This window comes from Heteronotia binoei, chromosome 15 (genome assembly GCF_032191835.1).
Source record: "Heteronotia binoei isolate CCM8104 ecotype False Entrance Well chromosome 15, APGP_CSIRO_Hbin_v1, whole genome shotgun sequence".
NCBI lineage: Eukaryota > Metazoa > Chordata > Lepidosauria > Squamata > Gekkonidae > Heteronotia > Heteronotia binoei.
In genome coordinates this window covers 37,683,780-37,698,497 of record NC_083237.1, presented here as the reverse complement: position 1 = coordinate 37,698,497, position 14,718 = coordinate 37,683,780, and the positions used below count along the sequence as shown (strand labels likewise).

Sequence of the window (14,718 nt, the reverse complement as noted above, 5' to 3'; positions counted from 1 at the left end):
TTCATCTTTGCTAATTATGTTAGAATAAGACCCTGGAGAGTAAGTCTCTGGGGAGGGACGGTGGCTCAGTGGTAGAGCATCTGCTTGGTAAGCAGAAGGTCCCAGGTTCAATCCCTGGCATCTCCAAAAAAGGGTCCAGGCAAATAGGTGTGAAAATCCTCAGCTTGAGCCCCTGGAGAGCCGCTGCCAGTCTGAGAAGACAATACTGACTTTGATGGACCAAGGGTCTGATTCAGTATAAGGCAGCTTCATATGTTCATATGTTCTGGGTAAACCAAATATATAAATTAACTGCTACGTATAGGCAAATGCTAGTACTGACAGACTTGTTTCAAAAAGGAAAGGATGAAAAGACAACTTAAATGATGGTATGAAACCTAAATTTCAGAAAGGACTGAGAAAATATACATTTGAACATGAAATATAAATCCATAAAAATAATGCTAAGTAAATTGATCTGTTGTTAACTGTAGGTTTTATTCTGTGTTGTGAATGGTAGGGCCATGTCTTTTATCAGCTCTCCCAACACCTTACTGGTGGCAAGCAGGGCTGTTAGTAGTGAGGGATTGGAGGTCAATATTTGTGAATCTCAGAGCCATTTTGAAGGCCTTAAGCTGGAGCTAGATGAGATCTTTCCTGCCTGGTGATAGTTCCCAGGGGATTTGACAAACCTTATGGAGAATGATGGTCCACTGAGTGCAAACCATATTCTACAAAAGAAAACTAGAGTGGCCAATTTTGAGTCTAATATTATCTATTGTAACACTTCCAGGAGAGATAATGGGAAGACAATAGCGATGGGAAAGAGGGGAGATGGGTGACAGGATGTGGCTGGCGATGGGCGATCATTCCAATGAGGTGCTGTTGAGGGAGGGATTCTCTTGGATGAGTGGCAGTAAGATTTCTTTGTCTTGTGATCAATGTTGCAACAGTCCTTTGTTTACAGCCAGGCATTTGTATCTGTATTTCCAAAGCTTATTTAATGTAGTGTGTGAGGAAGAAACCTCTCCATGGCTGCTTGCAGGAGAGTGTGTTGTCTTCTTGAAACACCTCAAGAATATGGCTTCTCTCAGGGTTGCTTCTGGTCCTGTCTTCCAGAGACAGAGGTGCAGCTGCTGGTCTGTAGGGCTGGGCAACTAGTAGATAAAGCACCATCTAAAGCCCATATGGTTTTGTGGGTATAGGCTACTCACAATATGGCAGGCTAAGTAAGGAACACATAGTGCCTAGCCTGGCTTAATGCTGTATAGTCCATGGGGGCCAAGAGCCCACAGCTGACCTGGCATAGTTGCCAGTTTGTTACAGTCCATAACAGTTCGGTGTAGTTGGAGTAGGGGTCCAGAGCTAACACAAGCACACTTCTTCAACACCAATGAAATGAAAATAGAAATAACAGTCATATATATAGGGGGTGGGCAGTAAATTAGCATACAAAATAATAATGGTGTTTTTAAAAGATTAAAAGAATAATGAGCTTAGTATATACAGTTATCATCTATTTGGGTTCAACTGGGGGGGGGGCATACCAAAGGTTATAAATATGACAGAATTGATGTATCCTTAATTGTGGTAAGAATCTGTCTTAGGTCACATCCATCTCCTGTCAAGCATGGGGATGACCTGGCAACATATTTTTCTTGTAACTGGGGAAATTGGCTGAGGTAGAGTTAGTTTCCTTTTCCCAGACCAGATCAGAGAAGTACATCTAAATCTACCATTCCAAATTACAATACATACTTAATTACATTTTAATTGTCAAGAGTAATAAACTGAGAGTTATCTAACAAACATTTTCTTAAAGGTGAAGTGCAGTGTTATATTAGAGAGATATATTTCAATATTCATTGTATTATATTACAATCACCATTCCAATATATTATTCCAAAAAAGAAATACATTATAATACAAATGATGAATAGTTCTTTTTGGTGAGAATACATATGTAAGGACTGAATGAGTTTATCATTCTTCAGACAAATTATTGGTATGGCAAAATGTGTGTCCTACTTTGGTCTTTGCTCTGAAGTGGGCCAGTCTTTGGTTGAGACAAAAACCTGGATTGCTTAAAATACATTTTAGAATGGATTCTAACAGTCTTCTTGATTGTCTGAAAAGAGATTCATATATCTCATCTATTGTACCCCCAACAATATAAAACACCAAAATCAATACCAAAACAACCTGCAGTTATCAAAAGGCTAATACATACTCACTAATAGGTGTTAAGACCTCGTAGATAAACTTTATCTGACTCCAGGCTTCTCAAAGCAAAAATAGTTTATTAGACTCCAAGTTTCTTATTTATTTATTTATTTTATTTATTTAATTCGATTTATATCCCGCCCTACCCCACCGAGGCGGGCTCAGGGCGGCTTACAACATAAAACCAACAAAATCAATTTAAATATATTAAAAATACATTAGTAATTATAATTATACAATAAAATACTTAAAATACATATAAAATACATAAAACACATAAAGCTCGTAGAGCTCACATCAATATATACTATGCTGCCATTCTTCAAATCAGTTCTTCAGTATTCCAATATTAGATAGTCTGATGTTCGAGATTAGATGTTCAGGCATTCCGATAGCAATTTACTTGTATGCCAACCGGAAGAGGGCTGTTTTGCAGGCCCTGCGGAACTGTTCAAGGCTCCGCAGGGCCCTCACCTCCTCCGGGAGCTGATTCCACCAACAAGGAGCTACCACCGAGAAGGCCCTGTCTCTAGTCACTTTCAGACGGGCCTCCTTTGGCCCAGGGATTGTGAGAAGGTTTTGGGACCCCGATCTCAGCACTCGCTGGGGAACATGTGGGGAGAGACGGTCCCTAAGGTAGGCAGGTCCCAGGCCATAAAGGGCTTTAAAGGTCATAACCAGCACCTTGTACCGAACGCGGTATGTTATCGGCAGCCAGCGCAGTCCCCGAAGCCCCGGCTGAATGTGCTCCCATCTAGGGAGCCCTAACAACAGCCGGGCAGCGGCATTCTGCACTAGCTGCAACTTCCGGGTTCGGCACAGGGGCAGCCCCATGTAGAGGGCATTGCAGTAATCCAGCCTCGAGGTGACCGTTGCATGGATCACTGTTGCCAGGTCGTCGTCCTCCAGGAAAGGGGCCAACTGCCTTGCCCGCCTAAGATGAAAAAATGCGGAAAAAATGCGGACTTTAGACAGAAGGCTTCAAATACAGTTTGAAAGGCAAAACAAGAGATTACATTAGTACAGATGCTCCTTTAGACTTAAGAAGACTCCTTTAGAAGGCTTAAGATATATGGATAGAAAGGCAGAACAGAAAACAGTTTACACAGTTAGAGCATAAAGCATACAATACAATACTGAAAAATCCAAGTCCCAACAGGACTACTTAGCCTTGTTAGTCTACATTTTCCCATTTAAAATCTAAGTCCCAAATCCCTTTCCATCACAGCTATGCTCTGTGTTCAATGTTTGAGGCTTCAAACAGAAATTAACAAGGATTGTTAATTTCTGGGCTAGACTCACAAGGAGGTCCCTGCCTCTGATACAGTCTGCAGCTTTTGCTCAAAAGTGGAGGGCTTATAAAGGCTGTAATGATCTCATACACACAGCTACTTGTGTCATTCAGCAGTAAATAATTTCATGGCCAACTATCAACAATAAACAATAAAGGCTGAGAATGCCTCAGGCAACAATTTCCCTAAACCTAGTTGCTGGGTTTATGCCAATGGCTGCCATAGTGGTTGACCTTGTACCCAATAGCCTACTTAAGCTTGTAGATAGCTTGGTTCTATGTTTCTGAAAGAGAGCCTCTGGTGGCCAAATGCTATAACTGCAGTCAAAAATCATAGAGAAATATAGAGGCTTCTAAGGTGTTTGAAGAGTTTAGTGCTCATTTCATAAGAGCATAGCTACTTTTAGAAAGAGTTCTTGTAGCCAATTTCATAAAGAGTATATTTAAGATTATGTTTAAGTTAATAAGGAATATAGTTAGGATCATAAGGAGGGCCAACCCAAAATAAATTCTGCCACATCATCCTGGTCAGCAGTTCTTATGCCTAAATTCAATAATTAGGAATAGCAGTTGACTTTTTAAAAAATGTTTGATGAGTCAAATATCTTCAACTGCATTAAACAGAAACTGCTGGACTTGGAGAAAATTGAACTATGTCCAACTAACCCTTATATTTGCTTCCCAGCATCCTTAGGTCTTGATGTTTTTTGTGGTAAGATGCCATTACTTATCGGGCTTAATGATCCCAAGTCACCATAGGGAATTCATGCTAACTAGACTAAATGCAATCCCTTCCAAAGTTTTACAGGGGAGACATTATTGAGCACCTCTGTGTGAAAGACTCTATTCCTGTGGAGTGTATATTCCTGACTCAATTCAGCATATATTGTTTGATTGTTCCATATATGATAATCTCCATAAAGAACTATTTGGAATGCTTTTTTTGTTTCCTGATCACTTCACTACTCTGCCACCCTGTCAGCATTTACTGAATGATTCTAAATTGTTGGTTACCGAGGCTGTAGTAAAAACTTCTGGAGATATTGTTAAATCTGACCATGCATGAATGTATATGTAATCTTTGTATCTTTTTTGGCTTTATTTCTAATGTTTAAACCTTTTTACATTTTGTATATTCTCAATTGTGATTGTTATGCCATTAAACGTCTGGTCTGGTATGGAGTTTATCATATGTAATGAGATAAGAAACCAATATCCCTGTTAAGTTCTGGATTGTTGTTATTGTTTTGTTCTGAGTGTTGTAATAACTTGTAATTCAGCAATTTCCCTTTCCATTCTGTTCCTGATGTTGTTTTGCAATAAAACAGCTACTTTGAGGTTTCCCATTGAATATCCTGGAAGGTTGAAGTGTTCTCCTACAAGTCTTGTAGCTGTTTTATTGCTTTATTGCAAAGAAACAGCTATGAAGTCCCCTCCCCCCACTCCATATGCTTGTAGTCAGAAGTCTCCAACCTTTTTGAATCCATGGACATCTTTGGAAGAGAGTAAGGGCACATCCACAAAACAGCAACTGGAGGAATCAGATCCAGCCACAACATGGCTGCCTCAACTCACCTTCAAAGACAAAATGAAAATCTTTGTGGTGTAGTGGTAGCTACATTCGTATTTCCACATCCGATCAGAAGCTTTGAGAGCAAAAGCCGCTTCTGCTCTTGTTCACTTGCTAAAAACACATGACAGACACCAAAAAAGGTGTTGTTGGGCACCATGATGCCCAAAGGCGCCACACTGGGGACCACTGTTTGCTTTATATATAACAATGCCCACCTGAAGGAAGTTCATGTCTTTTTCTTTTTGGGGGGAGGGGGTGGAAATTCAAGTCATTGGCATAATAGAGGAGCTCTGATTTCTTTCTCTCTATGCACAGTTCACATTATTTCTCACATTAATTTCAATTTGCTAGTGGAGAAACAAACAAAAGACATTTATTTGAGCATAGATCTATGTTGGTATGTGTATCTGAATGTAGCCATGCACTTCCAGCATCAAATAGCTATATGGGTACTAGTTTGGTCATAGGTATCTAGTGCATGAACCTTCACTCTAGCCTTTCTGAGATTCTTTATTAGTCCATTACACTTCATTGTATTCGTCACAGAAGCCCTGTATATGTGACTACTCCATGCACTGACTGACTGCACCTAGAGGAAGGGCAGGCATCAGTGCACTGGCCCCTCCTTTAGTGTCAAGTCGACAGATTCAAGAATGAGTCAAAGTTGATACTAAGACTACATTTATTGATGTCTGGCGCAAGCCTCTAGCTTGCTAAGAATGAAACCAATACATCGATGCATGGGTTTTAAGATACACTTAAAAAACATTCCAACTGGGGGGGGGGGGTTTACAGGAGGAAACATTCACACATAACTACTAGATACTTTTTCAGGCAATAGCTAGCAAATGCCCTTGAATTCTTATGCAAGGCTTCCTCCCACCTCAGGCCCTGAGAAGGCGCCGACTAGTTCCTTCACACCAGTTGCAAATCAAAATAAGAAAAGGGGGGAAGGGAAGCAACTAAGGTAAAACATTAGCAGCAGTGGATCCATTATGATTTTAACAGGGCCAATTGCTTAGGCCATGATCCCCCAGTCTTAAGTCATTATTTGTCGATCTTGACACTTAGCAGCTGCATTATCATCACAGCATGAGCACAGCAATAAAAGAAAGAAAAGAAAGTCTTGGGGAAAGACAAGTAAATCAAAATGTCACAAAACTGGACAGACCAGGGTTGCCCAATACCATAAGATCTAAGAAGCTAAGTAGAGTCAGCCTTGGTTAGTATTTGGATGGGAGATCACCAAGGAATAACAAGAGTTGTGATGTCAAGGCAGGCAATGAGAAACCACCACTGAATATCTCTTTCTTTGAAAATTTCATAGACACCATTCATAAACTGTGACTTGAAAGAAAGAAAAAATAACCCAAAATGTTGAAACAGGATACAATTTATTTGTCTTAGTTTCTGAAAAAGGCTTGGATACCCACCTTCAAACGCTCTCCCTATTGAGATCATTTTGACAGCATATTTTTTTTCATCTTCACAGTGTTTGTCCAAGTAATCAAATGGTAAACAAAGCAATTGTGACAGAATTCATCCTTCTGGGATATGCCAATCTTCGAGAACTGCAGATTCTCCATGTTTTGGCCTTCCTCTCCATTTATTTAGTGGCCTTGATGGGAAACTTCCTCCTAATTGCAGCTGTAGTACATAATCACCACCTTCACAGCCCCATGTATTTCTTCTTGGTCAACCTTTCCATTGTTGATGGCTGCTATATTTCAACTACAGTTCCCAAATCCATGGTCAATTCATTGATGGACAGCAATCAGATTTCATTCTCTGGATGTGTCACTCAGGTTTTCTTGGTGATTCTGTTTGCTTCCAAATGGCAGGTGCTTCTTGGGTCACCTCCATCACCATTGCAGTGGTACATACAGCGAACACATTTTAATTAGATTTCTGTCAGTCCAACGTTATTGAAAAATATTTCTGTGATATCCCTTAGTTATTAAAGATATCTTGCACTGATACCGCAACTGTTCAGAGCCTTGTTTTTGCCAGTATACTTAGTTTAGGCCCATTTTGCTTTACATTCATATTTGTTTCCTATGTTTACATTCTCTCTGCTGTGTTCAAGATTCAGTCAGCTCAGGTCAGGCAAAAAGCTTTCTCTACCTGCACCCCCCACTTGACAGTCTTTTGTTTGTTTTTCTTCACCGCTTCCTTTTCATACATGAGGCCCAAAGTCTTGTCATCTCCAACTGTTGATATGTTGGCTGCTGTTCTATATACAACTTTGCACCCAGTTGTGAATCCAGTTGGCTCTGGGCAGAGCCATGACTAATTTTTCTTGCATTTCCTGGATGGGCTTTGAAGAAATGGACTAGAAACACTGACAGCTTGCTATCTAAAAGAACCAGCTGTAATCCTGTCTTCAACCCCAGCTCTCTATATGTATTTTAGTTCCTATGTAGAGTTATCCAAGAGTTTTGTGAGTTCTATTGTTTGTACATTTGGAACCTTATTCTTATAATAAACTCACTTTTTAAACAAATTAATGATTTAAGGCTCCATGAAAATCATGTGCAACAGCAATGTCCTGGATAGTCTAGGCAAGCCCGATCTTTGTCAGATCTCCAAAGCTAAGCAGGGCTTGGATGGGAGACCTCCAATGGATAGCAGGACCAGGATGCAGAGGCAGGCAATAGAAACCACCTTTTTGAATGTCCAAACCCCCAGAGGGGGGTCACCAGAAGTCAACCATGACTGCCAGGCATACACACACACAATGAAAATCAAGGGCAACAACAATAAAAAATCATTACATACACCTTGCTGTTTTGTTTGTCTGTTTCATAAGAACTATTGGTCTTGATAACATGTAATGACTCCAGAATCTGGATCATCTGCAGAACGATGCTTACAGCTTAAAGTTTCCATGGTCAAGAAATCACCAGTTCCACATTTTACATCAACCAGTGAAGGTTTGGTTATTTATGCTGAGAACCTTGTCAGCTTCAGGAAATTCTCTTACTGAATTTTGGTGAGGAGTAAATACAGAAGGAAACAATTGTCAGGTCCCTCCTGGACACTGGTGGGGGATAGGGGTTAGGATTGTGAGACCCAGCCTAGGAAATTCCTGGAGACTTGGGGATGGATCTTAGGGAAGACAGGGGCCTTTGTGCGATGGAAGGCCACAAAGTCTACCATCCAAAGCATCCATTTTCTCCAGAGAAACTGAACTCTGTAGCCTGGACATCAGCTGTAATTCCAGAGGATCCCCAAGTCCCACCCAAAGGATGGCATCCCTACAGTGGGAGAGAAAGTGGGGATGCCAACCAATTTTGCTTTCTTCACAGGGTTCTTGCTATTATAAGCAACACTGTCTTCTGTAGATGAACTGGTGTTATTTTCTCAGTGCCTAGAATGCCCAGGTGTTTCTTGAGTCTTCTAGGCACTGTTCCAAGGACTCCAATGACAGTCCTTGTTGTTGTTGTTTGCCACATCTGGGTTTTGACCACTGTGTGACACAAAGTGTTGGACTGGCCGTTGGCCTAATCCAACATGGCTTCTTTTATCTTCTTATATATTTGTCTGGTAAATGGTGTTCTGCAATCAACACTCTAGCCATATTCTTGGGAACTACAGAGGTATCTAAAGAAGGCCCCCCTTAATAATATTAATTATAAATTATAAATTTCACTAACTGTATTGCTTATATCCACCAGATAACAGAGGAACACTGGATCTGGGAAAAAAATTCCTTATAAACCAGAGTCATTATTGTTGAACTATCCTCCTGATTTTTCTTGAGATAAAGTAAATGATGCATTTTATTGTACTGTATTGCATGCTAGAACTATGCTGTTTTATATATACATATATATATTTATATGTTATATATGCTGAAATTTTAATGTCGCTAAACAAATAAAAAAGAACAGTGGAACTACTTGAAAACCTCTAATGTGAAAACAAAGAAAGTCAACTGTTCTCTATATGCTTATACTTCCCAGGGGTGCTGGATGCATGGGAGGAAGGCTCCAGCAACACAAACCATATAGCTATTAATTACATTCTGCCCCGTAGAGGAAACTTGCTTACCATCAGTTTGTGAGGTATATTTTTGAGTCAAAGAGTAAGGGATGAATTGGCAGTGATGGACTAAGATATATCAATGACTGCCTGGTACATAATGCTGCACAGTGGCATAGAAGATATTGCATCTGGACCTCAAAGAACTCCATGAAGAAAAAAAGTAAGTTGCTTATATAAATCTAATGGTAAGAATAACCAGACCTGTTTTTCTGATCTGCACTTTTTGATGGTGCTGGTGTATTTGGGCTGTTCATCCCTTTCATACCAAACTTTTTCATATTCTTAGTATTGCTCTGTCCTTTGACTCAAGGAGCTTTGCACTAGAAGAAAATATCACTTCCACCGATGGAAGACACCTTGCACCAGAAGAAGGCTGAACCCATGACTAGAATGAAAACGTTGGGTTCGACTTTAGTTTGTTCTGGTTCATTTCAGACTATTATCCGGACTAGAGGAATGATTCTTAGAGGGAAGGGGCACCTCATTCCATCACAGTGATAACATATTATGCAATGTGGGTGCTGCATAAATGCCCTGGAATGCCAGATCACATAATCTTTGCTATAAAACAAATGAGGGGGAAGATTCCCACAATTTAATTTTCTGAACTGCAAGACATAGATCTTGTCCCTATGTTTCTTATGAAGAAGCTAATATTTAAATTAAACACTGATTCTTAACACTGATAAGAAGGACATGGTTTCAGGAATTCTCTGTGTCTTTTCATATCTTCCACTGATTTCGCCTCTGCTAGTGAAGTCTGGGGAATGTCTCTGAGCACACAAAGCATAGACATCAATTGCTGCCCATATACAACAACTCATTCAGGGCACTACTGACAGCCTTGTCTCAAAAAGAATAGGATGGAAAGACAAGTGAAACCACATGGATGATAGGAAGAAGCATACAGTTCAGAAGGAACAGAGAAAAGCTTAAATCTGGACATGAAAAATTTAATCCATAAAGAACAAAGGTAAATTATTTCATCTATTGATCATTGCAGGATTTGTTCAGGAGCTCTTTGTGCTCAGTAAGTAGCATGGGTTGTGCTAAACCCACCTCACTCCTTGGTAGCAAGGCATTCAGGTAATTGCCAAAATCCATACAAGCTGCTCACTACTGGTCCACTGACCATCAGCAGTCCTCATCATGTCTTCAGAATTCTACTCAGGTCTATTCAAAATGGCTTACTCCGAGTGTGGTGCGCTCTCTCTCTCATAGATAGATATATATCTCACTGTGTCTGCATCAAGCAATTTTCATGACAAACTATTTGTTGGTTGAAACCCACATCATTTTCATAATACAGGTTCTCTTATTTCTTTCCCTATATACCAGTGAAATCTCAATTTTTTTCACACCAGTTTTAATTTGATTTGCTAGAAAGGCAAAAAAAAATTGTTTGAACATATCCCTATGTTGGGAAGTATGACTTTCTGTACTAGGACTGATGTAGGATTCAAATGGCATCTCTTTCAATCCTAGATTTCTAATGGTGATTTTTCCCACTATGTTTCAGATTCTTTCACAAGTCCATTAGATTTCATTCAATTAGCCAGAGAAGTCTGTACACACATGACTCCTTCATGTGTTGCCTGAATGCACAGAGAGGGACAGTAGGCAGGAAGGCATTGACCCCATCCCCACCATCTGCATGAGCATCAGCCCATGAGCACAGAACCTAAGTAGAGAGGAATCATCTGCACCTGCACTTCCTTCCTATGATCAGCAACATTCAGAAAGCAGTGCCTCCAATTATGGGGAAGGAGTGCATCTGTGGACAATTCCCCAACGTATCTACATCATGCATAACTCCCACTAATCGGCAATACATGTACGGGTTGTGTGTAAGTGCTAGATTCTCACATTGGGGAAAGCCAGCAAGGTGTGGGGGTTAGAATGTCAGAGGAGGATCTGTGGCATTCAAATCTGTATCCCTGTTCTGCCAAGGAAACTCCCTGGGTGATCTTGGGGTAGTTACTCTGAGTCTTGCCTGCCTCACAGGGTTTTGTTTGTGAGGGAGAAGAGAAATTTCCCCTTCTATACCTAGTTATGGCCTATCTAGTCAAACATGGATAGAAAGATCAGTAAATAGGTTAGAACTAGTCAACAATTTGGATTAAAGTGGTAGTTGGTATATGGCATTTATATAAATCTCTATACCAATTCATTGTTTCTTCCATCTCCCACTCAATCACAGTATAATTTAAAAAGTTCCTCAGTTTTTCAGTTCTTCTCTGGCTTTAAAATCTCTCAGATCTCTCACAGAAATGCTCAGATCAGTTATACACACTTCATTCAGACACCCCAGATGGGGAAAGAGATGTAGTAAATAAAATTTCTGCATTAATTTCTCAAACAGGGCAGGCTCCTTACATATTTGTTCCATAGTTATACCTAAACTAGGATAATCTTGAGGAGGATTATGGGATGGGGGTGTTGCTGTGGAGTTCAGTGTTAATGAGATGGTTCTTGTACACTGAAAGCAGGAACTGAGTGATGAGAATGGAAATATGTTCATTGAAATCGAATTCTCTGACATCAGTTAAAATACCTACTATAAGAGACTGTTTTCCTTTCCCAAGGATCATGCAACATTCTACTCAGTCATGCCACTAGTGGATGCTGCTAGACAATCTAAAGATGTATTAAACTGAGACTGTGGGAATCGGAGGAAACGAAATTACGGCCAACTGACCCTTATATTTGCTCTCCAGCTTCCTTAGGTCTCTATGCTTTCTGTGGCAAAATGCCCAATTATCTATCAGACCTAACCATTCCAAGTCATCGCAGGGCATTTATGTTGGCTAGACTAAATGCGTTTCCCTCCAAAGTTTTACAAGGGAGATATCAGCGAGTCCCTTTAGCCGACAGACTTTGCTCCTGTGGAGCGAATACTCCTGACTCAATCCAGCATATATGGAACCCGACTAATCTGATGAATGGACAACTAGTCATCTTGTGGATATCACGACTACAGCATTTAGCACCCATTTTATTATGTATTAACTTTTAAATAATTTTACTGTAATTGATATTTAAAATTGTTTATGTTGTTTTATGATTCATGGGATTCCCATGCCTGTCAGCCGCCCTGAGCCCGCCTCGGCGGGGAGGGCGGGATATAAAAATAAAATATTATTATTATTATTATTATTATTATTGTTCTTTTTACCATAACCTCCGTAAAGATTTATTTGGCAAGCTTTCTTTTTCTCCAGATTTGTCTATTCTGCCACCCTGTTATTATTTATTGAGTGATACTGAGGGGGTGGTTAGTGAGGCTGTGGCAAAATTTCTGGCTGGCATCCTTAAATTTAATTCTAACCATGTTTGAATGCATCTGTAAGCTCGGTTTTATTTTAATTTTGATTTTATCTCCAATGTTTAAATTTTTATATTTTGTGTATTTTTATCTGAATCTATTATGCCATTAAAGGTATGGTATGGTATGGTATGGTATGGTATGGTATGGTATGGTATGGTATGGTATGGTATGGTATGGTATGGTATGGTATGGTATGGTATGGTATGGTATGGTATGAGTATGCAAGCTTTCAGGACTTGGGAAGAGGAACAAGGTGGTAATTCTTACAGTTTTTCTTGTGTGCTTTCCCCCCCTTCAAGGATTATAGAAGAACATACTACTCAGTCAAATATGTCCAACAAATCCATCATGTCAAATTTTCTGCTACTGGAATTCTCACAGGTCCGAGAACTGCAGTTTCTACATTTGATTGCTTTTCTCACAGTATACTTGGCCACAGTCACAGGAAACCTCCTGATCATCTTTTCAATAGCTTTAAACCATCACCTGCACACCCCCATGTACTTATTATTGATGAACTTGGCCATTCAAGACATTGGTCAAATTTCAGTCACCGTCCCTAAATCCATGTTCAATATCCTCTTGAATACCAGGCACATTTCTTACTCAGGATGTGTTGCTCAAGTCTTCTTCTTTTATTCCTTTGTAGCATCTGATTTCTTTGTCCTGACAGTCATGGCATATGACCGGTATGTGGCCATTTGCAATCCATTACATTATGAGATGGTAATAAATAGAAATGTGTGCAGGGACATGATTATTGGTGTATGGGTCACTGGTTTTCTGTATGCTGGATTGCACACCACTGGGACTTTTGCAACCCATTTCTGTTCTAACATTGTCAATCAATTTTTTTGTGAAATCCCACAGCTCATAAAATTGACTTGTTCTGACCTAAATCTCCTTGAAATGACTGCTATTGGGGTTGGAGTTGTCCTTGCGCTGGGCTGTTTTGTCTATATCCTTGTAACTTATATGCACATTTTCACCACAGTGTTAAGATTGCCTTCTACAAAGGGACGACAAAAGGCTTTCTCCACTTGCATTCCCCATCTGACTGTCTGCTCCACATTTTTTTTCACTGCCTGCTTTGCCCATCTTAAGCCTGTCTCTAACACTCCATCACTGCTGGATTTGGTATTTGCTTTAATTTATTCCTTTGTGCCACCCATGTTGAATCCAGTGATTTACAGTATAAGAAACAAGGAGATCAAAAAAGCCATGGCAAAAGTTTTAGGTTTTAGGAACTTTTCCACAAACACCTGATCCAGTTTGCTACTGTTCTATTCAAATTCTGGGTTTTTTTTTTTGCGGGGGGGGGGGGTTGCTTTCACAATAAAACTCAAATTGAAATGAAAACATTTAGTGTGTACTCAATATACAATACTTATTTCAGCCTTCATAACATTCACATAATATTACTATGTCATAGAATATTCTTCATGGTATTCCATAATAAGTATTAATATATGTGTCAGCGAAGGTTCATTGAAGTTCCCAAAACGAGCAGACTTAGTTATTTGAAACAAAATTGCATTTATTGTATTCTCCAAAGTTACTTCAGCATGAAAGACATTGGAACTGATGGCTAGCAGTTCGAGTCATTGGTATTTAACATTATACATCAAAGCATTCACATCTACCCCTAATTCCCAAAACAAAGGTTGTCTTTGCATGTGATACATTTCACACGGCTCCCCCTTATCTCCTACAGTTGGTGGTTACATTTCCCGGCGGCAATGTCCTTGCCGCCTCTAGAGGGGAGGTGAGAATCAGCCCAGGCACTTTCTACTTCAAAGACCAGCTAACAACCTTTGATATTCCTGGGAAGCTACTCTTGGGCTAGCCTCTACTTGGCCCCCCTTCTACTACTATACTAATGCGAGTTAGTAAGCATATATCTTTTATTAATCAATATGGTTAGTGGTCAGTATTCAAGAAGAGCAATGAACAGAGTCTGACAATATGTATCAAAACAATGCAAATAATATTCTTGTGAGTTTGGAATCTGGTTAATATGAACAAACATATTATATAGGCTTGGCATACAATGGCCTGCTTGAAGGGAATCAGAGTGTCATGTCCCCTCTGCTGCCGTTGAGGTCACCCTCAAGCTGCCTTTACCCTTAAGGTTTCCCACTGGCCCCTTCCACCAGGTCAAAGGTCTCAGAATGAGAGGAGGTCAGGTTGCATCACCCTTTTGATTCTTCTCCCCTGCTTAACACTTCCCATCTCCTCTCTCTCTCTGTGCAGCCTCACTGTTAGTATCAGCCTCCA

The 14,718-nt window shown here is 40.0% G+C and overlaps 1 protein-coding gene and 1 pseudogene across 1 annotated transcript; both read left to right on the top strand.

Annotated features, from left to right (window-relative positions):
• The first annotated feature begins 6,577 nt into the window (after positions 1-6,577).
• Positions 6,578-7,359, top strand: LOC132583429 (olfactory receptor 14C36-like; annotated as a pseudogene).
• A 5,406-nt stretch (positions 7,360-12,765) lies between these two features.
• LOC132584058 (olfactory receptor 14A16-like) lies at positions 12,766-13,707 on the top strand. Its single transcript, XM_060255843.1, has one exon. The coding sequence runs from the start codon at positions 12,772-12,774 to the stop codon at positions 13,705-13,707; it is 936 nt and encodes a 311-aa protein (XP_060111826.1). The 5' UTR covers positions 12,766-12,771.
• The last annotated feature ends 1,011 nt before the right edge of the window (positions 13,708-14,718 follow it).

Excerpts from the sequence above, each read along its gene's own strand:
- LOC132584058 (XM_060255843.1), top strand. The coding sequence starts at position 12,772 with ATGTCCAACAAATCCATCATGTCAAATTTTCTGCTACTGGAATTCTCA.